Source organism: Condylura cristata, unplaced genomic scaffold (assembly GCF_000260355.1).
Source record: "Condylura cristata isolate star-nosed mole 26May11 unplaced genomic scaffold, ConCri1.0 scaffold00001, whole genome shotgun sequence".
NCBI lineage: Eukaryota > Metazoa > Chordata > Mammalia > Eulipotyphla > Talpidae > Condylura > Condylura cristata.
The window spans coordinates 52061334-52088875 of record NW_004567102.1 but is presented as its reverse complement, the minus strand read 5'-3'; the positions used below and the strand labels follow the sequence as shown (position 1 = coordinate 52088875).

At 49.2% G+C, this 27542-nt stretch overlaps 3 protein-coding genes across 5 annotated transcripts in view; 2 read left to right on the top strand and 1 right to left on the bottom strand.

Moving 5' to 3' along the window:
• The window catches only part of ZBTB24 (zinc finger and BTB domain containing 24), a 12793-nt gene extending 6360 nt beyond the window's left edge, over positions 1 to 6433 (top strand). The window contains exons 6-7 of the mRNA XM_004673757.2: positions 2975 to 3056; positions 4052 to 6433. Of these exons, the coding sequence (XP_004673814.1) occupies positions 2975 to 3056; positions 4052 to 4775 (806 nt within the window). The 3' untranslated portion in view covers positions 4776 to 6433. The remainder of the gene's footprint in view (positions 1 to 2974; positions 3057 to 4051) is intronic.
• Positions 6434 to 12940: 6507 nt separating this feature from the next.
• On the top strand, positions 12941 to 24243 carry MICAL1 (microtubule associated monooxygenase, calponin and LIM domain containing 1). Of its 3 annotated transcripts, none has more exons than XM_012723234.1 (25): positions 12941 to 13025; positions 14511 to 14818; positions 14911 to 15118; positions 15356 to 15460; positions 16061 to 16165; positions 16268 to 16423; positions 17310 to 17410; positions 18079 to 18336; positions 18591 to 18706; positions 18886 to 19012; positions 19182 to 19263; positions 19806 to 19953; positions 20310 to 20500; positions 20676 to 20764; positions 20872 to 20913; positions 21130 to 21213; positions 21334 to 21496; positions 21749 to 21816; positions 22063 to 22339; positions 22466 to 22578; positions 22841 to 22954; positions 23083 to 23176; positions 23348 to 23447; positions 23543 to 23616; positions 23987 to 24243. In XM_012723234.1, the coding sequence occupies exons 2-25, from the start codon at positions 14561 to 14563 to the stop codon at positions 24148 to 24150; spliced, it is 3237 nt and encodes a 1078-aa protein (XP_012578688.1). In that variant the 5' UTR covers positions 12941 to 13025; positions 14511 to 14560; the 3' UTR covers positions 24151 to 24243. The 3 variants fall into 3 exon arrangements, with proteins under 3 accessions (XP_012578688.1, XP_012578694.1, XP_012578683.1); XM_012723240.1 differs by having other exon boundaries at positions 12942 to 13025; positions 14508 to 14818; positions 21340 to 21496; XM_012723229.1 differs by having other exon boundaries at positions 12942 to 13025; positions 14508 to 14818.
• Positions 24244 to 24392: 149 nt separating this feature from the next.
• Positions 24393 to 27292, bottom strand: SMPD2 (sphingomyelin phosphodiesterase 2, neutral membrane (neutral sphingomyelinase)). The gene is made up of 10 exons (XM_004674080.2): positions 27157 to 27292; positions 26830 to 26926; positions 26635 to 26711; positions 26199 to 26292; positions 25966 to 26055; positions 25664 to 25746; positions 25407 to 25539; positions 25208 to 25312; positions 24882 to 25035; positions 24393 to 24783 (listed from the first exon to the last, which is right to left on the bottom strand). Exons 1-10 carry the CDS (start codon positions 27204 to 27206, stop codon positions 24395 to 24397), a joined length of 1272 nt encoding a protein of 423 aa, XP_004674137.1. The 5' UTR covers positions 27207 to 27292; the 3' UTR covers positions 24393 to 24394.
• Positions 27293 to 27542: the final 250 nt, after the last annotated feature.

Here is a 27542-nt window from a genome sequence, read left to right as displayed (position 1 = left end):
ACACTGCTGAGGGGAGCAATGGGCGGATCAGGAGAGGTCTGCCGCGCCCTGTGGGTCACCTCTAGGGCAGGGGATGGAACTCACACTCAGGTGGATGCAGCCTAACCCGTTGTACCACCAGGGAGGGCCCTGAGGCTTTTTTATAGTGAACATGGAAGGAAACCCTTGACTTATTTCTGTTGGCATCCCCCTGGGTGGAACCTCTAGAGGCATACTCTTTTCTCTGCTTTGCATTTAATTGCTGTTGTTCAGTTCTCCTCTGATCAACTCTGTTCTGGCCTCACTTTGACCCAGATCTGTTACTTTGTTTTATTTTTTCCCCCTTCCTCTCCCACCTGCTTCCTGCACCTCTGGCCAGCACTTCATGTGTAGATTAGTGTAGGAATTCCTACCCAGTGCTACTGCCTGCAGCCCATCCCACCCACCATCCCCATCTTTATTTTCTTAGTACTTTTATCCAGTCATCCTTTTACAAACTTAACAGAAGTTCCACAGTCCTCTGCTTGGGGCTGGTGATTCTTCATGACCTAGCCTCACCTCACCTGTTAGCTTACAGCTTCTCAAAGAATCCTGATCCTTCTGTGTCCACAGCATATGGTCATTTCCAGCATCAGCTTTTGGGTTGTGATATTTACTCCTAGTACTTTACAGGCTTCTCTCCCATCCAGCTATGTCCTGCCTCTCCTACATCCATCCTCCTGTCTGCACTCAGTATCATTAACAAACTGCATTTGACTGTTGAGTCAAATGCAGCCCTGTGTCACTTGATTGAGATGTGAATCTTACCACCTCATAAGGACCTCATATTCTCTCTCATCATGTCTATTATCTCTTAGTGTTAAACTTTGTTGATATGTCTCTCAGTGTTTAAGTGCTGAATAAACTTAAAAGGAATGAGTCACTCAGTTGCAGGCAGTAAAGCTGTGTCACTATTACCAAAACAAATCAGAGTCAGGAGCATAGGGAGACTTTCCCCAGATTCACCTTAGATAGGGAAATTTATCTTCTTACTGTCCTGCTTATTCCCTCAAAAAGCTTCACAAAAAGCATGTTCCTGGAAAGAACTTTCATTATATAAAACATCTGCCAACAAACACTTTCTGAGTTGTTATAAAACCAGATGAAATCTGGCCCTCCCTGGTGGCGCAGCGGGTTAAAGCACAGCACTGAGAATCTAAGATGGCTTCCGCATGAGTTCAACTCCCACCTGCCCCGGAGGTGACCACATGGCGTGGCAGATCTCTCCTGACCCACCCGCTGCTCCCCTCAGCAGTGTACTTCGTCGATCTGCCTGTTCTGCTCCCCACTCTGTCTCTGGTGAAGCCTCTCACCCTCCGCATCTCTGGCCTGTACCCCAGTTCTGTATACATAAATAAATAAGTCTTTAAAAAAAAAAAACAGATGAAATCAAATGTGTTTCCCACACAGAACTGTACAACAACTGGCAAATAGGATCAGGTACCCAATCCTTATTCTAGAGTTGTGGAAAATGAACTGAGATTGGAGAGGGCCCTAGCTCTCATGGAAAGCTATGGAAAGGTAATTGGCAGTGGAAGCATCTTAGCTTTTGGGGTAGTAAGAGTTACTGATGCAAAGATGCAGTTTCATCTGTGTTATCACAGTGTCCTCTGCCTAGATGGAACATGAAGAAATATCTGGCCTGAATTCTCCAGTAGATCATGTTAAAGGAACGCTACCTGACTGTTCTTTTCCAATGGCGCTTATCCTGTGGTGTTACCTAGCTTAGTTTGCCTCTTTTTTAATTCGTGGTTCCCTTGTCTCCCTTAGGGTCATTTGTTTTTGTTGCTGGAGGACTTGCCAATCTGTCACTCTTATGTTCAGTGTATATACTAATGCTTAAGAAATATTTGGTGAAGCTTTATTAATTCATAGTGAAGTAGTCATGACATCTTAAATGGGCTTTTGTTTCCACCCTATGAAATTCATTCGTTCAACAGGACTTTCTGGAACAGTGTGCCAGGCCTGCTTCTAGGACAAGCCTGCAAATTGTCCTATAGAATAGCAGCAATAGATAATAAGTAGCCTATACAGTATAGAGGTGATGATGGCCCTATGGAAAGACCAACTTGGACAAGTGGTTCTAAGAGATGTTGACAGTGGGTCAGTGCTTAGCAGTGATGGTGAAGCTCAATGGTAAAGTGACATGTGAGCAGACACTTGAAGCAGTGAGAGTGACACATGTCGGGAGACCCCAAGGGAAACATGCCAGGGAGGGAGGGCCCCAGTGGGGACTTGCTGAGGAGTACCACTCATTGACTCTCCAAGATGCCTGAGAAGCTCTGTGAGCAGGAGGAGAGTGCCAGATGAGTTTTGAGAAGTTCGAAGCAAGGAGTGAGAGTGGGCAGTCAGATCTGTGTGTAGGCCAAGGGTCTTGGCTTTTATCTGGGGCGTCATCTCACTGCCTAAAGGGTCATTCCAGTTGCTGAATTGATTGTGAAAGACAAAGAGGCAGAACCAGAACTGGGGAGATGTGGAAGGAGACTGCTGTGGAGAAGTCGCAGTGGCTTGGGACAAGGGTGGCTGTGAAGGTGGTGCACAGGGATCCTTATGATGGTCGAGAGGGCTCCCTTGCCAAGCACGAAGTATAAGAGAGTAAGTTATGTAGGGTAGACATATAGGATTAAATGTCATCTGTTCCTTGTTTCTTACATGTCATTGCTTACCTCCACATTTCAACTTTTTAGTTTTTAAGGAAAAGAACTACACCCTTAATCCTTTCTCTCTGTCCTCCTGACACCTGGTAGTTAGGGTACATACTAGGTGGTTGGTAAGTGCTTTTTGTTCATTCATTCATTCATTCAGTCGGTCAGTCGGTCAGTCAGTCAGTCATACAGACTGGAGTGAGGAATTGAGTGGATTTGCTTTTGTTCTTTTTTATATTATGCAAGCATGGGTTGTTTTTACTTTTTGTTTTATGTTGAATGAACATTTCTAAATGCCTTCCCTTTTTTAGGTGAAAAGCCATTTACTTGTGAAATTTGTGGCAAATCTTTCACAGCAAAGAGTTCTCTTCAGACCCACATCAGAATCCATCGGTAAAGCTTTGCAGATTTTCTTCTCATATGGGCCCTCATGCAGCCCTGATGTTCAGTAGAATGACATATGTTACCTAAGTAGTCCTAAGCCCCATATTAACTCGGGTAGAATTTTTTTAATTGGCAATCTTTTTGTCTTTATCTTCTCAAGACAAAATGAGGAAAACAGGTTTTAGCTAAAATTTTTGCTTTCATATTATCTGCATTTTCTAGTTCTCTGAATTTTGATTCTTCACTCAACATAAACATTAAATTGAATATTTACTGGGTAAATTTCTTGACCACAAAACTCACCTCCAGATTTAACTGAGTATTTCTTCAGAATTACTATTTATTTGATTTAGTAATAGCATCAGAAATAATTAGGAGTTTCTCAAACTTTTTTAACATTTATTTATTCACACAGAAACTGGGGTATAGGCCAGAGATACAGGGGTTGAGAGGATTCACCACAGACAGAGTAGGGAGCAGAACAGGCGGATCTACTGAAAGACACTGTTGAGGGGAGCAGCTGGCCGAGACAAGAGAGGTCTCATGCACCGTGTGGGTTCAGCTTTCTGGTGGGGGATTGAACTCAGGCTGCAGTGGCTGGTAATACCTTCAAAGCACTGAGATTTAAACCCTGTGCTACCAAGGAAGCCCTAATATTGAAATTACGTATTCTCATTTGTCCATTAGAATCTGAAAATTTGCTAAAGCAAAACAAAAAGGAACTATATGTTAGGTGTATATAAGAATTTATTTTCTTATCTGAAATACTTACTATGAATCATAAAATTATAACACACCTGCCCCCCCCCACCTTTCTTCAACTACACCCCCACCTAAATCTCATGGAAATTGTAACTTCCAAGTCTGTAAATTAGTATAAGAACCCATGACTTATGACTTCCAGTCAATTTAGTTTTCCTCTCCTGTTGACTGCTTCTCCCTAAATAAAGAAGTTGTAAATAGGGTTCCTCCTATTTTTTAAAAAAATGTTTATTTTCTTCTAGAGGAGAAAAGCCATACTCCTGTGGCATATGTGGCAAATCCTTCTCTGACTCCAGTGCCAAGAGGAGACACTGCATTCTCCACACAGGCAAGAAGCCTTTCTCCTGCCCCGAGTGTAACATACAGTTTGCTCGCTTAGACAACTTGAAGGCTCACTTGAAAATCCATAGCAAAGAAAAACATGCCCCGGATGCCAGCAGTGTTTCTGGCAATCATAATACTGAAGAGGTCAGGAATATTCTTCAGCTACAGCCATATCAACTCTCTACTTCTGGAGAGCCAGAAATTCAGCTGCTTGTAACGGATTCTGTACATAACATCAATTTCATGCCTGGTCCAAGCCAAGGAATCAGCATTGTCGCTGCAGAGAGCTCCCAGAACATGACCGCAGACCAGACAGCAAATCTCACCCTGCTCACACAGCAGCCAGAACAACTGCAGAATTTAATTCTCTCGGCCCAGCAGGAGCAAACAGAACACATTCAGAGCCTCAATATGATGGAAAGCCAGATTGAACCCTCACAAACTGAACCAGTGCATGTAATCACACTTTCTAAGGAAACTCTGGCACATCTTCATGCCCATCAAGAGCAGGCAGGGGGGCTCCAGTTAGCAGCTGGTGCTCCAGATCCAGCTCAGCATCTGCAGCTCACACAGGAGCCTGCCCCGCAGCCACCCACTCACCAGGTGCCCCAGCCCAGGCCGCTAAGCCCAGAGCAGAGCTGACCTGAGTGCACATGTGACTGCTCTTGGGCCTCCTCTCTGTAAGCCAGCAATCGCAGGATTATGGGTCAGAACTGCTTTCTGAAATGCTCCCTTGGAGAGGCGTATAGCCAACACGTTCCAGTACGTCCCAGCCAGGCAGTAAGATGGGTGTGTAGAGTACTGATTTGGACTGTGTATTTTACTATTGAGGAATGGTTTCCATTTTCATCTCTATCTCCTAAAAACAATGCTAATATTTCTTTGAGGGCACTGACTTAGACTTTTAGTTCTACGTATTATGTTCACAGCCATAGGTTATAAGTCTTGCCAAACTTTTGAGTTATCTTTTTTGTTTTTTTAGAACAAAGGAAGTCATATGTTAGTTAAATTGGGTAGAACGATTGCTTCTACTTCTTTTCTCTCAGGCAATACAGTTGCCTCAGCCAAGTCGAGGCTGAACATGATAGATTGTAACTTTGGGGGATCTGTCCTTTTAATAACTGCTAACCCCCCAAGAAAAACTGTCAACATTTAATCTTTGTGTGTTACATGTCATATTTAAAGTAGATTCAAATACAGACTATGCCATTTTAACTCAAAATTTATAATAGCAAAAAAAGATCATTTTTAATATTTTGAACTTAATTTTCTGAGAATATGAGTTTATATATTCTTTAAAAGAAGATTATTGAGAACTATAATTTAAAAAGTTATAAAATTGGATCAAGGCATTCATCCCAGATATTTGGTTTTTGTCAGCATGATAAAATGAAAGCTTTCTCAATTATCCTGGAGTACAAATTTTATTCAGTGTAATTTAAGTGTCAAATATATTCTACTGAATTCTGTTTGATCTCTGAAACTGTTGACTTTTCTTTTGTCCCATAACTTTTTGGAGAGGGGAAGTTACTATATTTTTGTTGCAAAGTCAGTTAAATTCCATAAGATTGACATAACAATTTAAAGTAATGGTCAAAAGATGAAATTATGTTTGGGTCATGTTTTCAATTTTATCATATTTTATTGAATATTTTGACTGTTGTGTCTAGTAAATTGATATAGGATCTTTGAAAAAAGAAGAGGGTTCTAAAGCTATCTAAATTAGCAAAGTACTGGTGAAGAGAAGGGAAAAATCTACCCTAAAATTAACAGAATCTTCACACCAGTCATTTTCTAGTTTTAGACATCTTTAATTACTATTTGAATTAACACTTTTTGGAAATTAGAGGATTTGTCAGACTTGAGATATTAATACATAATGTAAATTGTATGTAATTCATAAAATTTCCAGAATGATGTGTGTCAAGATCATGTTAAATCAGGCCTATCTAATGCAAAGGTGTAACTTTACAAATGCACTTATACCCTAATTACTACTTCAGGTTTTTACTTAGTCATTGAAACTGCTTTAACTTGATTCTTAAAATGCAAAGTTCTTAATAGCTTTCAAAGCCTACTGGCCCACATTTTCTCCAGAAGCAACATCACAATCAAAGTAAATGACTGTTAACTACTCACTCTGGATAGCTGGATAATTATTCAGGAAATAAATTCATATGACTGAAGTCAGGTTTAACTAGCTCTACGACAGTCTACTTTTTTGCTAAGAATATAATGAGAGCCACAAAAGCAATCTAAAGTTTCCTAGAAACTGTATTAAAAAGTGAAATTTTAATATAATAGTTTAGTTAATCCAAATAGTATCATTTCAAAATATAAGATGTATTAATAAGCTATTTTATATTCTTTTATTATATTAAGTCTTCAAAATCTAGTGTATAATTTATACTTACTACAAAGTACATGCTGGTATTCAATTGAATTTTCATGATCTGTATTGAGAGTTCATAGAATACACAGTTCACAGTTGAAAGCCTAGGCTGAAATTAAGTAGTTACAAGTATAATTTTTTAATAACTGAAATGAAATAATAAAAGTTGTTTTTTTTTTTAAGATTTATTTATTTATGCACACAGAACTTGGGTACAGGCCAGAAGTGCAGGGGCGGTGAGAGGATTCACCAGAGACATAGTGGGGAGCAGAACAGGCAGATCAACAAAGTACTCTGCTGAGGGGAGCAGCGGGTAGGTCAGGAGAGGTCTGCTACGCCATGTGGTCACCTCCAGGATGGGCGGGGATCGAACGCATGCTGAAATGGCTCTAGCCTCCTAATGCTGTGCTTTAACCCACTGCGCCACCAAGGAGGGCCCAAAAAGTCAGTTTTTTAACGTACATTAAAATGAAGTAAAGTTGAAATCTAGATCCTCAGTTCATGGTCCATTTTGTGTGGACTCAGTAGCCCTGTGGCTGGTAGCTCTGACTTGTACTGCCCAGGTACAGACATAAGAGCAGTCTGAGGCGTAGAAGTGTCTTCTGACAATGTTTTGTTATTTGACTGTCACAGGGCAATCAGGAAATGATAATTTTATAAACCTAGCCTTTCTTCTGTGTCCCCAACACATATTTCTTCCCCTTTGAATGAAATCCCCAGTTTTAAAATTCAGTGACACTACCTAAAAACATGTATGTTTAAAATGTTCTGTTGGGTCTTTGAGAAATTGCTGGGGCAATATTTCACATCTTACTTTGAATTAAATATGTACAGTTTTAAAAATTTAAGGACAGAAATATACCTTTTAGAAAATTTTGCTCTTGGGCAACTGAAATGCATCTCGTATCTTTCAAAGATGAATCTCTGGTTTTCAGGGCCAACCTCAGGAAGACTCAAGCCCTTGCCAACAAAATAATTTACTCATTTGTGTGGTTGCCTATTTCGTGAAACTCTTCTTTCCATCTCTGCCCCGTGTATACTTCTTTGCACTTGGTTCTTGTGTTTATAAATACTGTAACTGGTTAAACAATACTAAGTAATACAATGAGATTCTCACTGTAAATGCTTACTTACTTCTAGAGTTTAATTAGAGTAATAATGTTGAATCTGTGGTACAGGCCAGGATTAGAGTAATAATGTTGAATCTGTGGTACAGGCCAGGAGTGAAGCCAGGTGCAATTAGATCTGTATCTTAACGTTTCTTAACTTTTCTCTCCTGTCACAAAAAGTAGGAGTTACATAGCACCCTGCAGTTTAAGGACTCCAATCCCCTGTGGCCATGTTATGGCCCCTGTGGCAGGCAAGGGATGCTAGCACTGCCTTAACAATGACCACAAACTCGACTAAAGCAGAAATTTTCTCTCAGTTCTGGATAGTGCAGTAAGTCCCACACCAAGATGTTGGCAGGGTTGGTTTCCTCTAGCCTCCTGGCTATCTTTCCTTCCCTGTATCTTCATAAGGTCTTCCCTCTGTGTGTTCCAGTTTCTTTAGAAAGACACCAGTCATTGGATTAAGTCCTAGCCTGATGATCATACTTTAATTTCATTACCTATCTCCAAAGGCAGTTGAATTCTGAGGTGGGGTTAAGAGGTGGGGATCAGGAGTGGACACACAATTCAGCCCATGACAGCTGGCACCAGGAGTAAGGAGGGAAGCAGTGTTCAGGACGCACCTATTATCCACTTGAAGCATAAACTTATTCTGCTTAATCTTCGTGACATCCCTATGAGGTAAGTATCATTATGCCTATTTTACAGATGAGGACACAGGCACAAACATTACATGTTAAATGGCAGAACTAGAGGGCAGGGCTGACTGATTCTATGCTGTTTCTACCAGGTGAACTTATTATCAGCAGGCATGGAACATTCAGCTGGAATTTCCTTTATATATGATCTTTTTAATGTAATAGAATCTTTTTGACTGAAATTGAGAGTCAGTCTGGAATTTTTATCATACAATCAAATTTCTGACATGAAAGTTGTTCATAGGAACACAAAATAGCAATATTCATGTTAGTATTTACTTTTGATTTAAAGCTTTATCAAAATTTACCACTGGATAAAAGTTGTTACTCAAGTGAAAATGTCTTAACATAAGCCTCTAAGCCCTTCTTTTTTCAAACTACCAACTGATTGTTAGTACATCTGTTTAGGGCAGATTTGTAGATAGTACCATATTAAGTATGGAGGCAAATTTTCACCCCCAACTCCTAAACTAAAATCTATTAAGTATTGAATTAAAAATTTTTGTCTTTCCTAAATAGCAGTCATGGAGGAATGACCCTCTAAAAAGAAATAACTTTTGCCTTCCTCTTGTAAATAACAGGTATTAAGTAATAACCTCTAAAAGATGCTGGAATGTCACTGTGATAACTTATCTTGCATTCAAATTCTTTAGACAAACTTAAAAGCACCAAGATCGTTGATTCTGGCAAGGATTTGTATTTAAATATAAAATATATTAATAAGCAATGTTCTTTAGTTAGCATTAATTAGCAATCTTTGCAGTTGGATCTTTTCTGTGAGTCTGAAAAGCACTATATTAGTCTAAAGTATAGAAAGGGAAAAATTTGAGCAGGGGAGGAGTCTGGTAACTTCCTTAGTCTTAGAGCATGAATTTAGTAATTATTTTGAATTATTAATATCCATAAATTAGATCATTTAACTGAGAATTTGAAGATTTTCCAAAAGAATAGTTGGGCGCAGTTTTACGTTATATCTTACTATTGGTAAATGAAACTTAGGACTTTTAATCTAGCTCATGTAGAGAATTCTAGTATGGCTAAATGACTCCTAAATAAATTTTTCCTGTATTTTGGGTGTTTGATACAAAACTACTTTGATAAAAACAAGGGCAACTATTTAACCTATTTGTATCATTAATCTTTGCAGGCCCTTAGAGTCAGTCCCTTATGAACAAGAGACCTTGGAGTCTTTTAAGTCATCTTCAGGCTTTGACTTCTGGGCAAGGTACTTGACAAAAATGCAAAATGCAGGGAAGTTCACAGGGAAGAGTAGTAATGAATAAGGGACCCAAATGTGTGTGTGATTCACTCACTACCAGCCAGGAAAGAAAACTGGGAGTCACTGATAGGGCCCTCACCCCTCCTGTACCCTGACCAGTCCAGCCACTACATAGGTCAGTTTTACCTCAACCGGCATTTTGAACGCGTCCATTCTCCCCATTCCCACTGCTGAGCCACTGCCTGGACTCCTACCAAGGTCTGCCTGAACTTTTCTACCTCTCCCCTCAACTCCTTTCTGCACTGGGAAGTGGTGATCTATTTGAACTCACCACTGTGTCCCTAGCTTTGAACTAAATGATAGCTTATTATGCTATCAAGGAAAATAGGAGCATATTAGATCAAATTCTATTTAAAACCCTGCAGTTTCCCACTGTGTTCAGAATGAAATCTAAATTCAGCTTTCCCTTGGGCCCTTTCCCCATTCTCACACTGGCTTCCCCTAGTCCTCCAGAAACACCCAGTGGTAATTGCCTTAGGGCTCTGAAGCAAACAGTTCCTCAGGCATGACTGTCAGAATGATGTGTTTCATCTATCAAAACTCAGGATGTCACTTCCTTGCAAATGCCTGACTGTCTAATCCCAATCAATTCATTCCATGTTCAGCTCAGTTTGTAATTATTTTTACATCAGGAGCTGTGCCTGCTCACATCACAGCAACCAGTCCAAGACTGTGACATAGGAACCTACAGTGACAGAGTAGCTGACTCATCTCACCTGCAGTGCTCAGGACATAGTTCCTGGTTCCAGGTTCAGTAGATGAGAGGTTTGGAGCTAAGATAAGGATGGCATTGTGAGAAAGCAGATATGCTAGGGATTATGGACACAGTTTTTGACCTCAGTCACTGCTGGCATGATGATGTACAGAAACATTAGGGTAGGGTTCTTTTAAAACTGGCTATTGATGTACCAGTCATTTATTTGATCCAATATGAATGGCCAATGTGATTGTGCCAGTATCTTTAGTTCTCTATACACATATAATGTGATTTTTTTTTTCCTTTTGAAAAGACTATAAATAAAACTTCATTTGGGTCTTTAGTTTGCACATTTCTTATGGTCACCGACATTGAATAATAGAATTTTAGAGTTGAAGTGCTAAGGAGGTTCAGCAATTAATCTACCTACAACCAGAGATGAGACAGATGCAGTGGTGAAAACTTTTTCAAGTCTCTGTAGACTAGCAAAGCTGGCATCTGACCAGACTTTCTGGATTACAGACCAAAGTTTTTCCTTTTTTTTTTTGCTCCCGTGTCTATCTTTAATTAACACCAATTGAAACACTAAGTCAGCAGCTTTTTAGCATTGAGGTCATTATTCTGTGATCTTTTATAAAGACAAATTGTACCATCTGTCATTCAAAGAGCCACATAACCCTGACTGGCTGAGACTGAAAGTCTGCATCAAGGATCTAAGTCAGAGCAGTCAGGTGTTTACCATCTGCCCATAAAAGGGAAATGGGGTAATTTTAAAAGCCACTTATAGTGGACTTTAGAAGGCTTTTTATACTAGATATTTAAGTAAGGGTGTGTCTATATTTGACAACTTCATTTCAAGTCAAATGACTAGTCACACTCCAGCCTAGGATGGGCCCAACTGGGAGGCTGTCCTAGTTTCCTAAACTTGACCTGGCTGAGCTCCCTGCCTCTCCTTCCTGGCCGACCAGGCATTTCCCCTCCCCTTCCTCCCCCTGCCAGCTTCCCAGCCAGAGCTGAGAGCATTGAGTGTGTAGGTCTTATTGGTTTCCACTGGGTTTCCCGGAAGAAAGCAAAGTGAGAATAAAGAGAAGGGAGAGCCACAGGGTATCCAGCTCTTTCTGGCTGCCTGGATCTCAAGGAGAATGGCACTACTAGTGACTCTTTTTTGTTAGTGTTTCTGGTGTAACAGTTATCAGTTACTCTAAAGAAACAGCATAACGTCAGCCTTTGTCATCTTGGGTCAACACAGGTGTGGTGGAGTCCATAAAGAGGTATGCCTCTCCCATCCCTGTCACTTACTGTGTAACTCATAACCAGTCAGTGCTTCAGTGACCCTCACTTTCCTTTTCAGTCAAATGAGGCAGTTGTGACTATTGAGATTAAGATAATGAACATAGGAGATGCTCGTAAAAAGGACTTGATATTTTACCAGCAACCAGCTGAATGACATTGGACAAAAACTTCACATTCAGTACTGTTTCTTTTCTCTTGTTAAAGATTTATTTGTGCAAACGAGGTGGGGGTGGTAAGAGGATTCAACAGAGAGAGGGCTGGGAGCAGACAGGCAGATTGAAATACTGTTCAGAGGCAGTGAGACAGAGAGACAGCCCTGAAAGGGAGGAAAGGTCTGCTGGGCATGTGGGTCAGTTCCCTGGCCTGGAATCGAGCTCGTGCTGCAGTGGCTGCAGACTGCTTCGTAGTGTGCTGAGAGTTATCCCCTTGCATCACCAGGGATGCAAGACCTCAATACTGTTTCTTTATGGGGACTTGAAGGAGGATCACCTTGCGGTCTCTCCAGCCCTTTTCAGCACTGACAGTTCAATACACCCTCACTCCATCGCATTCTAGAATGAGCCCTCCCACACTCGACACCCATTTCCTCCTCTTAGTGGTGTTTAATTCTCACACCCAGCCCCCACACACTATCTTCGCCGTCACTGACACCAAAACCCTCCTTCTCTCACTTCTCCAGCTACTGAAAGCTGCAGACTGCCGATTTCTCAGGAACCCAATCTGTACCCTTTTCCTCTGCCCGGATCTAGAAGCTAACCTGTCTCGGGGAAGGCTAACGGCAATCTTGGATCCGCCGTGCGTCGCGGGGGCAAGGTCTCGGGATTGTAGAGGTGAGGAGAGCGCAGACGTTCGGGCGCCACTTACAGACCATTCAGCTTCTACAAACTTAAGAGCCCAGACAGAGCGCCCTCTCCGCCAGCGCTCGGAGACCCGTCAGTCGTGCTGGTACTTCGCGCGGGTCCTTGTCCTTGTCCCAGGGAGGAGCTAGCTTTGCAGGCTCAGGCTCGCGGCTGGACCCCAAAGTCTCCAGCTCTCCGTCTGGCGCCCCGCACCCCCAACGGGGATTTCTCAGCCCCCAGCAAGGAGGTCGGAGGAAAGGAGCATCTGCAGCGCCACGCCCTTCGGCGCCACCCTGCCAGCGTGGGCCTGGGCCGCAGGAGTCCGGGATTCGCGAGCTAATGAGATGCTAATGAGGCACGAATAAAGCGTCTGCTGGCTGCAAGCCCCGCGCCCCAGCCTACAAGCCGCCAAACTCCCCAGTCCGGCGCAGCCTGCGCGCCGCCCCGCATCCCCCAGGCTTCCCCTCCTCGCTCCCCTTCCTCCGCGCCCGCCTCCGCCTCCGCGCCCGCCTCCGCCTCCGCGCCCGCCCACACTGGGTCGCTCGCCCGACAGGAAGCCGCCCCTCCCGGGCCCAGAGCTGTCCCGTAAGTTGTCCAGCTGTGCCAGCTGTGTGCCCCCTGCCCGCGGGGGCCGGGAGTGGGGTGGGGGCGCGCTCCGGGGAAATAGAGTCGGAGGCACTTGGGAGCCCCGTCGAGCCGCTGGGGCCCGTCTCCCCGGGCCCCCGCCCTGCTCAGCCCCTCTCCAGACTTTAAGGTCCAGCCTGTGAGTACTCCTGCCCCAATAGCCAGTGGTCCAGCTCCCTCTCCATCCTTCCGGACCGCCCTATGCTGGGCACAGCCTGGTTCTGGTGTTTCCCGACTGGGTCTCCCCCTTGACTAAGATCCTCTTTCTTCCACTACCGTCTTCCCCAAAGAGACCTTTGTCCTTCTTGACAGTCCTTCCGCCCGGACGAAGCTTGCCTCGTCCAGGTGACCCGCAGAGGACAGTTTTAATCTCCTTCTGCTTTGGGATTCCAGCTGGGAACTGTGGGATGGTTGAGGGGATGGGGGCAGGGGACCAATCTGGGATCTGTACCATCCATGCCACTCACTTCCCTAACTTCCCTGTGAACAACTCCATCCGCCGGCACCTTCTGATTCCTCCTGGTCCTAGCGTGAGAAAGTCCCCTCCGACACCCTTCAAATTGCGTGGGGGTCCGAGCGAGGGAGAAGTGGACAAAAGGAAGCCTTGTTTCGGGAGATTCCTGGGAGAGCAAACCCGAGCCCAGCGGGGATGGGGCGGGGCGTCGAGTGGACCCGGGTGAGAGGAAAATGGGCGAGGCACTAACCTCAGTGGTACCCCTCCCCCAGGCCCCCTGAAACAGAGGCGACTCACTAGGGAAGCGCTTTGACCACAGTGAGTCAGAAATAGACTCAGTCCTTTTCACCCAGTCAGTCAGTGGTAACATCCTCCGGCTATTAGTTTTGGGGATGGAAAGAGGAACCTCCCCAGTTAGAGATTGTCTCCCCACCCCCAACACCCCCAGGCTCCGCCTCTGGAGGCGAGGCAAGCTTGAGTGCTAAATAGGAAACTGCCCCGGGCAATGTGACACACCCCCCCAGGCACTGGAGGCTAGGGCAAGATGGGACAGTGTGCATGCCTAGCAGTTGGGGTTGCAGGTTTTAGTAGGAAAACTTTCTTCCCTGGGAAGTCCACCTGCTCTGTTTCTGAGAAATCCCCCCAGGCTCTAATACCTGGACATGGAAAAGCTGGATAAGAATTCCTGCTGCCTGGGCTCCAGAGTAAGGCTTAGAGACCTTTGGACAGCTGGTGACTCCTTGGCTTCCTCTTTGCCTGTAGTACCCAAGACTGCTAATTTTTCGCTTCCAAATTTGGCAGATTTCCCTTGGACTGGAAGGGATAGCAGCTGTCTCTGGAGAAGGTTGGGAGTGGGCTGGGGGAGAGAGCAGAGCCAGTCAGCCGGACCTGGAGTTCCCTGGGATTACCAGCAGCTCTCTTCTTCCATTTCCCTTCCTCCTTCCACCTTCCACCTTTCACCTCCCCTTCTCTTTCCTCCTCCACTCCAGCAGCCAAGTGACTCAGCCCAGCTGCTCCCCTCCCTGGGAGCTTCTGGGCTCTCATGGCCTCACCGACCTCTTCCAACCCTGCACATGCACACTTTGAGAGCTTCCTGCAAGCCCAGAAATGCCAGGATGTGCTGAGCAGCTTTGAGGGACTATGCAGGGCCCTGAGAGTGGAGCCCGGTGGGGGACTGACCCAGTTCCACAAGATCAAGGCCCAGCTCAACTACTGGAGCGCCAAGTCTCTGTGGGCCAAGCTAGACAAGAGAGCAGGCCATCCTGTGTACCAGCAGGGCCGGGCCTGTGCCAACACCAAGGTAGATACCGGGTGCCCGGGATGGGACTTGGAGAGTGGAGGTGAGGCAGAGGGGGAGACGCAGGCCATGCCCACTCTGTCCTGTGTTTGCAGTGCCTAGTGGTGGGTGCTGGACCTTGTGGTCTACGGGCTGCTGTAGAGCTGGCATTCCTGGGGGCCCGTGTGATATTGGTAGAAAAGCGCACCAAGTTCTCTCGCCACAATGTACTCCACCTCTGGCCCTTTACCATCCATGACCTTCGGGCACTTGGTGCCAAGAAGTTCTATGGACGCTTCTGCACAGGCACCCTGGACCACATCAGTGAGTATCATGTGGGGCCAAGAGGGTGGGAGGGCCTGAGCCTAGAGACAGGTCAGTGGGGGCCTACTGGCCCAGTGAAGAAGCGAGTGACCTCCAGGTTCCAGTCCCGTGTCTGTAAAATGGGCAGTTGGACGGAGTAATCTTTAGGACCTTCTCCAGCTCAGACCAACCGCACGTGGGTGCTGGGGGAGACCTAAGGTCCTCGGGTGTCTGTCCCTAACATCCTCTCCCTTCCAGGCATCCGGCAGCTTCAGTTGCTGTTGTTGAAGGTGGCTCTGCTGCTAGGGGTGGAAATTCACTGGGGGGTCACTTTCACTGACTTGAAGCCCCCTCTTGAAAAAGGTAAGTTCTCTGCACCAGAGAACCCCTACTGCCAAGAAGATCGTGGCCTGTAAAAGATGAAAGCTGGTTCGGAGTCAGCCTTGGCGCCCTTCCTAGGAGAGTAGCCTTGTGCAAACCCCTCTAAGTCTCATTTTAATCAGGAGTTTCCTTCCTTACCCTCTTCCCACGGCTGTTGTGAAGGTGCAATTTGGTAGACAATGTGTTATTTCTTTCTAAACCATAAAGCTCTTTACATATTTAAATACTTTTTTAATATTTATTTATACATTCAAGAATTGGGGTGTAGGCCAGAGTTGCGGGGGAGGGCGTGAGAGGATTCACCAGAGACAGAGTGGGGAGCAGAATGGCCAGATTGACTGTTCTGCCAAAGTGAACAGTGGGAAGACAGGAGAGGTCTGCTGTTGCCATATGGGTCAGCTCCCTGGTCGGGGATCGAACTCATGTTGCAGTGGCTGTGGCTAGCTTGAGGGAGCTGTGTCTTTAACCCCTTGCACCACCAGAGAGGACCCTACATATTTAAATATTTCATGGGGTTGTCCTGGGAGTATAGGAGCCCCTTCAGATTTCCACACCTTATGCTTCTCAAACACTCTGCCCCAGGGAGCGGCTGGCATGCTGAACTCCAGCCCAATCCCCCAGCCCAACTGGCCAACTATGAATTTGATGTCCTCATTTCAGCAGCTGGAGGTAAATTCGTCCCTAAAGGTGAGTGATCACTTCCCTCAAAGAAACCAGGATGGCGGGCTCCTCCTGAGCCTTTCCAGACTGTTATCCTTCCTACCACCACCTGCCTGCCCCCATCTCTAGGTTTCACTGTGCGAGAAATGCGTGGTAAACTGGCGATTGGCATCACAGTCAATTTTGTGAACCACCGCACTGTCGAAGAGACACAGGTGCCTGAGATCAGCGGTGTGGCCAGGATCTACAACCAGAGCTTCTTCCAGAGTCTGCTCAAAGGCACAGGTCGGGGCCCTCGCATGCGGTTCTCTTACTGCTGACTGTGGGCTGGCTGCCCTCTTAAGACCTGTGCTCAGCCACCTGAATCTCCCACTCTCATTTTTTTTTTTTAAAGATTTATTTATTTATTCATATAGAACTGGGGTACAGGCCAGAGATGTGGAGGGTGAGAGGATTCACCAGAGACAGAGTGGGGAGCAGAACAGGCAGATCGATAAGTACACTGCTGAGGGGAGCAGCGGGCGGGTCAGGAGAGGTCTGCCACGCCATGTGGTCACCTCCGGGGCAGGCGGGAGTCGAACTCATTCAGAAGTGGCTTTAGCTTCTCATTGCAGTGCTTTAACCCGCTGTGCCACCAGGGAGGGCCCCACTCTCATTTTTATGGTCTTGGCACCAAAGGAAAGGAACCTGTGCCCACGGGAGCTCAGCCCCCTTTTGACTCAGCATGTAGTATCTAGAAGCTCTCACAAGAGGCATGGGATTTTGCCTTGTGTTTCTTTATATGTGCTGAGATACAAAAATGATATAAATTCATATGGAAGGAGTACTTCAAGAAAATGTTCTCTGTTTACTTGGGCTTCCCACTGCCATGCTCCCTGGCATTTGTTAACACCCAGGCGGAGAAGCCATGTTGCCACTCCCAAGCGTGTGCTTATGTGGTACAGTTCTCAGCTGCCACTTGACTGAGTTTCTCTCTTTGCTGCAAGCCCGAGGCCTCCTGGGTCTGGCACAGATGTGCCAGCAGAACTCATGGACCCCTGTGTTGGGGGCATCTCATGCGGTATAAGATGTGATGCCACTCTCAGAGTGAGGCAGGGCTGGGAGCTTGGAGTGGTGCCACGGAGGGGAAGAGACTCATCTGTTCCTCCCCCGGGCATTCCCCACCCGCCAGGCATTGATTTGGAGAACATCGTGTACTATAAGGACGATACCCACTACTTCGTGATGACAGCCAAGAAACAGTGCCTGCTGCGGCTGGGGGTGTTGCGCCAGGTGATGTCGGGGTCCATGCAAGGGGGTCTGGGTGTGGCCCTGGGAGGAGGGGCCTGTATGGGGAGGGTGCCCTCTTGTCCTGCCTCTGCCCTGGCATTTCCTCCATCTCACAAGCTCTTCGCTTCTGGAATTTATATGGCAATACGAATCACTTTCGGTGCTAACCCTGATACACCACATAGCGATTATGTAATGGCAGGGGCATGGTTTTGTCTCTCTGGCCTTAGCTTGCTGATGACTCCCAGTACCTCGAATGGGGTCTGGGATGTATTTGCTAAAGAGGTAGTTGATCACCGAGTGGGTGTTGTGTACTGTGCTAAAGACCTTTTAATTTGTTTTCTCATCTGATTCTCAAAAGTACCTTGAGCAGTTAATCATGTTATTTCTCAATGATGGGGAGACTGAGGTGCTGAATTCAGTGGGGTGTCCAAAGCAAGTGCCTGGTGCTAGTAATGGGTCTGGGCCTCAGGGCAGGGTGGGGCCGGCGTCCTCCCTTCATCTGGGTGGGTGGTGAGGGAGGAACTTGAATTTGGCAGAACACTTAAATTCCTACGCTAATTCATCTTTCAGTTGCCTGGCAGTGTGGCGACCCTCTCTGAGCCTCTGTACATGTCTGTCCTATGCCCATTGTGGTAAGTCTGTCCATTTCTCATCTCTTGCTTATACAGGACTGGCCAGAGACTGACCGGCTTCTGAGCAGCACCAACGTGGTGCCGGAAGCTCTGCAACACTTTGCCCGAGCTGCTGCTGACTTTGCCACCCAGGGCAAGCTGGGGAAGCTGGAATTTGCTCAGGATGCCCACGGGCGGCCTGATGTCTCTGCCTTTGACTTCACAAGTATGATGCGAGCGGAGAGCTCAGCTCGAGTGCAGGAGAAGCATGGTGCCCGGGTGCTGCTGGGGCTTGTGGGGGACTGCCTGGTAGAGGTAAGGGGGCCAGGGGCCCTGCCTGGGGGCAAAGAGCTGTCCCTTCAAGTCAAGGGACTCTTTGTAAGGAAGCATAGGGGTTCCATGAGGAGAAGGAGGAAGCTGTCTAATGAGAAAGTGGTGAAATAAACTTTTACTTGCTGTGGGGAGGAGCGGAGGTCAGCTTTGTTCCTCTGCTAGGAACCTGAGGGGCTTCTGGGCTTCGGCACTCCTGTGGATGTCCACTAAGATGTTTCCTGCCCTCTACCCTGCAGCCCTTCTGGCCCCTGGGCACCGGAGTGGCCCGGGGCTTCTTGGCAGCCTTCGATGCAGCGTGGATGGTGAAGCGGTGGGCAGAGGGCGTTGGACCTTTAGAAGTGTTGGCAGAGCGGTGAGGCCTGAGTTGTGGGTGCACGTGGGTACGGCTGGTATCGGGCAGGGGTCGGAAAGAGGTTCAAGGGGACTGGGTGAATAGATGGGGACTTGGGCAAAGTGAATAAAAGGGAGGCCTGACAGTTCTTGAGGATACTGATGAGTACCCTCTCTCTTGCCCCGCTCTCTGCCCCGCAGTGAGAGCCTGTATCAGCTGCTGTCACAGACATCCCCGGAAAACATGCACCGCAACCTGGCCCAGTATGGGCTGGACCCAGCCACCCGCTACCCCAACCTGAATCTCCGGGCTGTGACCCCTAATCAGGTCAGATCCCTTTACCAGACTTCCCAGGCAGACCCCCTCCTCCAGATCAGGTCTTCCTGCAGCTGCCCAGTCAACTGTCCCCCTGTGTGAGCCCCCAGGGTAAGGCCCTCTGTGGGTAGAGGGGGTGGTGTGCTCAACCTGCCTTAAGACCCGCAAAGGATTGCCTTAGGTACGGGACCTGTATGACGTAATGACCAAGGAGCCTGTGTGCAGTCAGAATGACAAGACAGACTCAGGAATGCCAGACACGGGTGAGCAGCCCTTCCTCCAGGGCCATGTCAAAATATTTGCCAACTGCAATCATCAGAACAGCTGCAACTTCAGGCCCCTGGGAACAGGGTATTAGAGCACTGGGGATGGTGGGAAGTTTGGGAGGCATTGAAGGAGTGGAGGGAGGGGCAGTGGAGCACTGAGCAGCAGCCATCTCTATGCAAGTTGTTCAGTGTTGTACCCTCCTCGACAGCAGCAGTAGCTGAAGGGCAGCCATCCTGTTAGCTGTTCTGACATCCCTCCCAGCCTTGCAGACCCCTAAATCCACCTGTTCTTTGAGCCTCTGGGTCTCCTGATCCTTCAATTCATGACCTGCTATCTTTTATGGCAAATACTGATTCTGCTTTATTCATCCCCTCACTTGACTCAAAAAGGCATTTTAAAAGTGAGAAAATCAGGGTGAAGATGCTATAGACATGAGCATTGGACTCACCTGCCCCCACCTCCCACACTGAGCCCCCACAGCCAGCCACTGGGCTCTGTGAGCCAGCGTGCCATGGCACAGCACAGCCTCCTCTCTCAGGGCTGACCAGCACCCAGGAGGAGCTGCTACGCTGGTGCCAGGAGCAGACAGCTGGGTACCCGGGTGTCCATGTCACCGACCTGTCTTCTTCCTGGGCTGATGGGCTGGCTCTGTGTGCCCTGGTGCACCGGCTGCGGCCCAGCCTACTGTGAGTTGGGAATCGGGCTCGGGGGTCCCTGTCTTTTCTGTGTCCCTCCCTCTAAGACAGTGTGGAATGATGAGTGGACTGTGGGGTTAGCACACCCACAGAGCCCCATCACTGGTTAATAACTCTTCTGCCCAAGTCACACCTCTCTATATATTATTTCTGCCTTGATTTTGCCTGTGGATAGTAGTCAGATGTGTTCAATAGGGAGAATTTTGTGGGTGATAGAGCCCCCCCAACCCAGATCAGAAATGCCCTTTCCCCCCAGCTGTGCTAGCCCTGTGGCTCTCTCCCCACCTGCGCCTCTTGGTAGGGTCAGGTGCTGTGTCCTCTTGACTTTTCTCCTCAACACCCCATAGGGAGCCATCAGACCTGCAGGGGATGGGAGCTCTGGAAGCAACTTCCTGGGCACTGAAGGTGGCAGAGCATGAGCTGGGTATCACACCGGTGTTGTCTGCACAGGCCATAGTGGCAGGGAGTGACCCTCTGGGCCTCATCGCTTACCTCAGCTACTTCCACAGTGCCTTCAAGAACACACCGCATAGCCCAGGTGACCTGGAGGGCAGGGCATCCCAGGTGTGGTGGGAGTGGGGACAGGAAGTGTGTGCGTGAGAGGTGTCCTCTGAGGGAAATCCTTGGAGAGGTCCTGAGCTGGAGCCTAGCTGTCTGATCTGGGGCTACAGTATTAGCCCCCCATCTATTCTGCTTGCTGACTGTCCCTGCAGACCCAGTCAGTCAAGTATCCCCAGGGACCTCCAGTGCTGTGCTGTTCCTTGGCAAACTGCAGAGGACTCTGCAACGCACCCGGACCAAGGTGGATTCCTGGTGGGGTGCCTGGGCCATGGGGAGTCCATTCAGAATGGAGGAAGGGGAGGACTGGGATCTCAGAGCCCCAGGCTCATGGTGTAGGACTTGTTACAGGAAAACGGGGAGGATGCTGGTGGCAAGAAGCCTCGCTTGGAGGTAAATGCAGGCTGGGGCTAGACAATCCTGTCTGGGGCTTACCCCCTCCCCCACATACTGTTTTTCCTATATTCTGTTCCCCTATACCTTGCTCCCCAACCCGAGAACTTTAACTCCCCCATACAATCTCCCTTCTCCCTCATCTCACTCCCTTTCCCTTCTAATATTTTCTCTCTGGACACAGCCACTTCCCATCCTGAACACTTTCTTCCTTAGGAAAAGGCTGAAACCCCAAGTACTGAGGAGCCACCTGACCCAGATCCCAGTGTACCCCTGAAGCCTCCATCCCTACAGGAGGAGGTGAGACCAGGGCCCTGTCTGCAAGCAGAAGCCTGGGAGAGGGCAGGAGGGGCGTTCTTTGGCAAGGGAAGAAGTCTGCAGCTGGCCCTGACTTTAGCTGAGCCTGTTGCCTGGGGGCAGGTGCAGGTTGATGCTGGAGACCTGTGTGCACTGTGTGGGGAACACCTCTACATCCTGGAACGCCTGTGCGTCGATGGCCGCTTCTTCCACCGGAGCTGCTTCTGCTGCCATGTCTGTGAGGCCACATTGTGGCCAGGTGGCTACGAGCAGCACCCAGGAGATGGTGAGTGCTGGGAGGTCTCCAGAGGGACTTTGGGCCTGGTCTTACCTGGGGAGCAAGGTAGAGGGGAATGGGGTGCTGGCCATGAGATGGAAATAGGCTTCCTTCTTCTGAGCCCAGGGTCTTCTCCCCACATTTGGGGTCTGAGGAGCCAGGAGGCTATCAGAAATTGGGCTGCAAATCCCAAGTCTTGTCTCCCCCAGGGCCTTGAGTTGCCTACATCTGATGCCTGCCCCCCACCTTCATCTCCCCCAGGACATTTCTACTGCCTCCAGCACCTGCCCCAGCCAGAAAGTGGCAGCAACGAAAGCCCCGAGAGTCAGGTAAAAACTTGAGCGTGTGTTGGGGTGGAAAAGGGTCTTACAGAGAAGCAGACTTTGCATTTTCTATCAGAAGGTAAGCTCCATGAAGGCAGGGATTTTTATCCTGTTTTTTTGTTTTATTTGCTGTATCCAAAGTATCTGGAACATTGAATAAATGGCTTGAGTTAATGTTAAGGCTCATATCTGACTAAAAGGGCACCCCTGACCTCATACCATACCGTTCAGACCACATGGTGGCTTTTCCAGGAGCTTCCCACACTGGTTGAGAACAATACACCACCAAGCCCCTCAGGTCCCACGGACCCCCAAGAGGGGGCCAGTCCTGTGCCACATCCCAGCCAGCCTGCCCGTCGGCTGATCCGCCTCTCCAGCCCAGAACGCCATCAGCTAGCCTCCCTCAACCTTACTCCTGATCCAGAAATGGAGCCTCCACCCAAGCCTCCTCGAAGCCTCGAAGCTGAGGCCAAGCAGGCCCTGGAGGGCAGCTTTGCGGGTTGGGGAATACCAATGCAGACACCTCAAGGTAACTGCCCAGACATGCTGACCCAGGGTGGAGAAAGGCCAGGGGGTATTGGGATTCCTGGCAGGGGAAGGCTTGGGAATGGAAAGGGAGGTTTTGGGGGTCCCAGGCCATATCTCCTCTGTTCAGATCTCAAGACTATGGAGATAGAAGAAGAGAGTCCCTCCTCCAGTGAAGAAGAGGAAGAAGAGGATGAGGAGGAGAAAAGGCATGGGCCTATTGTGGACTTAGTCATGCAGCAGGTGAGCGGGAGGAACCCTCTACCCGAGCCAGCATGCCTCCATGAAATACAATCCCCACAGGAGAAACCTGTGCTCTGCTCTCCTCAGCCCTTCGCTCAGATGTCTTCTGACCTCGTCTCTTTCACGTCTCTAAGCCTCCATCTTTTCTGCCAGAACTTAACTCCTCCTAGCCTACGTTCCTTTCAGCTCCTTCTAGAGCTTCCCTAATCCCTATTACTGGGGAGCTAGGCCCTACCCCCTGACTGGCCTTACCCTGCTATAGACCCTGCTAACCTTCACCAAGAATACAAGCGACATGAACAACTACCCAACATGGAATCGAACCCTGATGCGCCGTGCTAAGGAGGAGATGATGAAGCGGTTCTGCAAGGCCCAGGTGAGGCGCAGGAGCTCCTGGAAGCTCTGATGGGGTCAGGGCTGGAGACTGTGGAGATCAGAGCAACCTGGGTGCTCCATTCTTGAGCAATGTAAAGACTTCTGAGCCTCCTATCTTGCACCCCTCAGGCCATCCAGCGGCGACAAAATGAGATTATTGCTGCTTTGCGGGAGCTGGAGGCTGAGGGTGCAAAAGTGGAGCTGGCCTTGAGGCGCCAAAGCAGTGAGTAAACACAGGAGGGGCAAGGGAGGGCACCTCTGTCTCCAGCACCTGCTCAGCCCTCGGCAATCCCTCAGACCTGTAGCAGGCCCATAGCAGGATCTACTCGTACCATGACCTCCCCGGCCCTGGCTGGAGGCCTCCTGACCACTCTGCCCTGCTTCTTCTCATCAGGTTCTCCAAACCAGCAAAATAATCCACAGTTAGAACAGTGGCTGCAGTTTGTTGACAAGAGAAACAACCTGTTGAATGAGGAGGCTGAGCTCATGATCATGTAAGGGGTGGAGGGGACTGACGGTAGCATGTGAGTTGAGCCCAGCAGTCTTTGGGCAGCCGGGTGCTGAGTTTCTTCTATCTTGCCCTCCACAGGGCAAAGGAGCTGAACCTGGAGGACAAACAGTTGCACCTGGACCAGAAGCTGCGAGGCTACATGAACCAGGATGGTAGGTAGAATGTGGGAAGAAGCAGACATCACGTGGCTGGCATGACCCCAGCCATTACTACTAGTGGCCACTAACTCCTGACCACTCAGTGAGGCTCTCTAGTCCCTATCTCTCTGAGCTCTGCAGGAGGCTAGAGAGGCCCAAGCCCTACTCCATTGCCAACTCAGGCAGAGCTGCCCAGGCTGATAGGCAGGGTTTCCTTTGCTGTTCTTAAACAAAGCCTTTCCCACTAGCAGTGACAAGCCTGTTTTTACAGATTAGGAAACAAAAGCTCTGGTGTAGAAGTCACGCAGGCTGAGCCTAGGTTATACCTCTGCTGCCTCCCTGCACAGTTCCCTGTTGTAGCTCTAAGCTTCCTGTCCTCCTTCAGACAGCACAAAAACAGAAGCTGATCGAGAGAAAGAGAAAAAGACCCTTCTGAAACTGGTGGACGTGGTGAATGAACGAGATGCCCTCATCCGCTTACAGGAGGAACGCAGGCTCAGCCAGCTGCCCTTGGGCTCAAGGCCCCCGGCCCAGCAGAAGGACTGCTGATCTTCTCTCCTATAAGACCACCTCGACCTCGGAAAGTAGCGTTCCTGCTCCTTTCTGAGCAGGCTTCCGGGGAGCCCACTTTTATAATAAAAATGTTTCTACCACAGAGGACTTGGCTTCCTGCAGGTAGGAGGGGTATAGATGTGTAGGAGCCTACAGAAGCACTCTGTGGCACTCACTCACCCTTGGCTCCAACCAGTCTCTGTACAAGGAAAAAGGTAGAGCCGCAAAAAAGTGCCAAGTTTTATTGTTCATCAGCTCCATCCCCCTCTTGCTGCCCCAGAAGCAGGGTGAGTGGAGCAGCTGGGTTCAGGTCTGGGGCTTCCCTTGCCCTTTGCAGCACATGCTGCAGCTCAGCCCGGGCCCGACACAGATTCTTGGTTTCTTGCGTGTGGAACAGGTAGAGTGCACCTGCCCCCAGCACCAGGCCTATACTGGGGGCCCAGAGTAGAAGGGCCACCTCCCGAACACCCCCTCCAACCACCAAGGCACACAACAGTGCCAGGAGAAGCAGCCCCAGACCAATTGCATAGCTAGCAAAGGAAGTCCACCAGCGAGCTTGAGCCAAGCCCTGGTCCAGCTCTGTCCAAGCCTCTCTCAGCACACTGATCAATGGTGACCCCTCTTTTGTTCCTAGAACAAAGCAAGGCAGTGGGGTGGGAGAGAGGATCAGGGTGGAGGAGCTGCCTTACAGTGGAGCAGAATCAAGGGAAAGGACAGTGGTGACTCACCATGGGTAGGACTGGGGTTGTGCTCGGGAGGACTGTGTCTCACACACAGAGTGGCCATCAGGGCCTCGTGATCAGACAGGGGGGTGCCAGAGTTAGGGTGATGGCCTGTAGTGGTTTGGAAAGTCTTACAGGAAATGTAAAACCCAGAAACTGCCTATGAAAAGGATAAGAGAGAAACATATTTGCATTCTTCCCCGATACCAGCTCCTGGTTGTCCCCTTCTCCAGCCAGCAGTGGTCTAAGACAAGTTGGCTGACAAAGGGTCTGCACAGCCTGATGAGAGACAAAGGGCTACTGGGAGAAACATCGGTGGGGAGAGGCCTGACCTTGTAAAGCATGTAGTCAATGCGAATGCCCGAGGAAAATGGCTCCAGCTCCTGCTGCTTGACATAGCAGTTCGCAGGTACCATTGTACAGCCTTCATCAGAGCCCTATGTGAAGAGTTGTTTTGTGCCAAGTCTGAGAGAAGGAAAAGGAAGAGCAGCTGGGGGTGTACGCTGGGAGAAATAATCAGGAGCATCTCACCTTGAAGTCATGTGTCTCCAGGTAAGCATCATGCAGTCCTGTACACTCCTTTAGCAGGCGGCAGCCCAGGTCCTTTGGGTGCAAGTTGAGGTCCCCACACAGTAGAATCACGTCGGCCTTCTTGGATGTGTGGCTGGGAGAATCGGGTTAGTGAGGCAGGCTGTTTTTCCTTGCCAGCTCTTACCCTTAGGGCCTTAGCCACCCCTCAGTCCCTAGACCTCTTCCCACTTCCCCTGTTCAAGCCCAGGCTCACACACTGGATGAACTGGGCCAGTTCCCAAGCTTGGGCCACACGATGTGCCAGGTAGATGTCCTTCTGTCTATTGTATTCGGCATGGAGCTGAGCAAGATAGATGAAAGTACGTGAGACGAGGGTCCCAAGGAGAGGTCTAAATCATCATTCATTCATCATGATAGTTGGCAAAAGGAACAAAACCCGCCTAATGATTCTAAGAGATCCTGCCCCAAACACCTCATCCCCAGGCAGCCCACTTAGAAGTCCCGCTCCCCAACAACCCCCTCCGCCACTTCCACCAGACTGTCCCTGTGCCTCACTTACATGGGTCACATAGGCATTGAGCACCAGTCCACTCAGATGGAGCACCAGCAACCCTACAGCCTTTCCACAGAACCAGTCACCGTGATGGATCTGTAGGCAGGAGGGAGCAGAAGCAATGCAGAGCCATGCTGCTCCCTTTCTGTACATCCCCTGCCACCCCAGCAAGGCTGGCTTTGCCCCTGCTGAGCAGGGGATGCAGAAGGGAGGTGGAAGAGGTCAGAAGGCAGGCTTACCATGTAGGGATAGCCGTTGAGGGTGTACACGTGCTGGAGGAATTCTTGGATTGGATGTTTAGAGAAGACACAGAGTCCACTCCCAATGATGCCACTGAAAGCACAGTCCTGCTTAATAAGCCAGAAAACAGGGACAGAAATACCCAGCCCTCGCCCTTCCCAGTTCTGATCAGTTACTACTGGGACCACCACCAAAGCAAAGTTCAAGTGACAGATTTTTGTGGAATAACCGGGTAGCCTTATAATGAGGAAGTGATGAGCTAAAGAGATAAGATCTTTTTGATTCCAAACCCTCCTGCTACCACACCCAGGGCAGAGGGCACTATAGGGAACAGGGTGAGGGTGATGGCAGGCCCAGGCCGGGAAAGGGCTGGCAAGGCAAGGGCCAAGAGAGTTCAAGTCTGAGAAGAGGCTTCCTGGCAGGCAGGTTCCTCACCTTCTGAAATAGTGTGCAGCTGGGTAGGTGGGTAGCAGCTTTTGTTTCAGGTACTGGAAGTCCTGCTCACTCCACACCTGAGGGAAGGGATGAAGAAGGCTGCCAGGCCCTTCCACCTGGGAGAAAACCCTCTCCTGCACCCCGAGTTGCCTCTGCTCCCAGCCTGGGTTCCAAACCAGTTCTGCACAACCCTACCTCCTCCAGTAAGGCTAGGTCGTAGCTCTCCATGTTCAGAAAGTCCCCCAGGCGCTTCATACGGTCTCCATGGTTCTTGCTCAGGTAGGGGATACCCCTGAGGAAGAGAAGGGCCAGGGAAGGTAACGGCTGGGGGTGCTCGGTCCCCTGGGAAAAATCGGAGCTGAGATGTGTGCCTTGGAGATGCGGGCCCCTCCCCACCCTGGACCCCCGCGATCTGGTGGCTGGCGGGACCCGGGGACCCAGACAGGAGGAAGGTCTATTTTCCTCTGGTTTTGTGGCTATGGATGCGGTTCTGGCTCAGACCTCAGCCGCGGGCGTACTCACCAGCAGTTGAGGTTAAAGACCTTCAGTCGCAGGGAGAAGTTGGGCTTCATGGCCGGGCTGCTACAGAGTCGCAGGACCTCTGGCCGTCCGAGCGGCCTCCGCGCCAGGGCGAGGGGCCGGGCGGCCGGCCCCTCCCCCCGGGGCGGTGCGCACAGGTGGTCGGCCCCGCCCCCGCGCCTCCCGGAAGGACGCCGTCCCTAAGTCGGCGGGGTTCGGACGCCTGGCCTGGGCGCGCAGCCCGGAGCCGACTTCCTCGTTGCCCAGGCGACTAGCTCGCCCGCCCCAAACTGCCCGCCCACCAACCCCGGCCGGGCGAACCGCGGCGAAATCCGGGCGCTGACGGCGGCGACGGCCGCACCGAGGAGTCTGGGGCAGCTGGGGTCCCC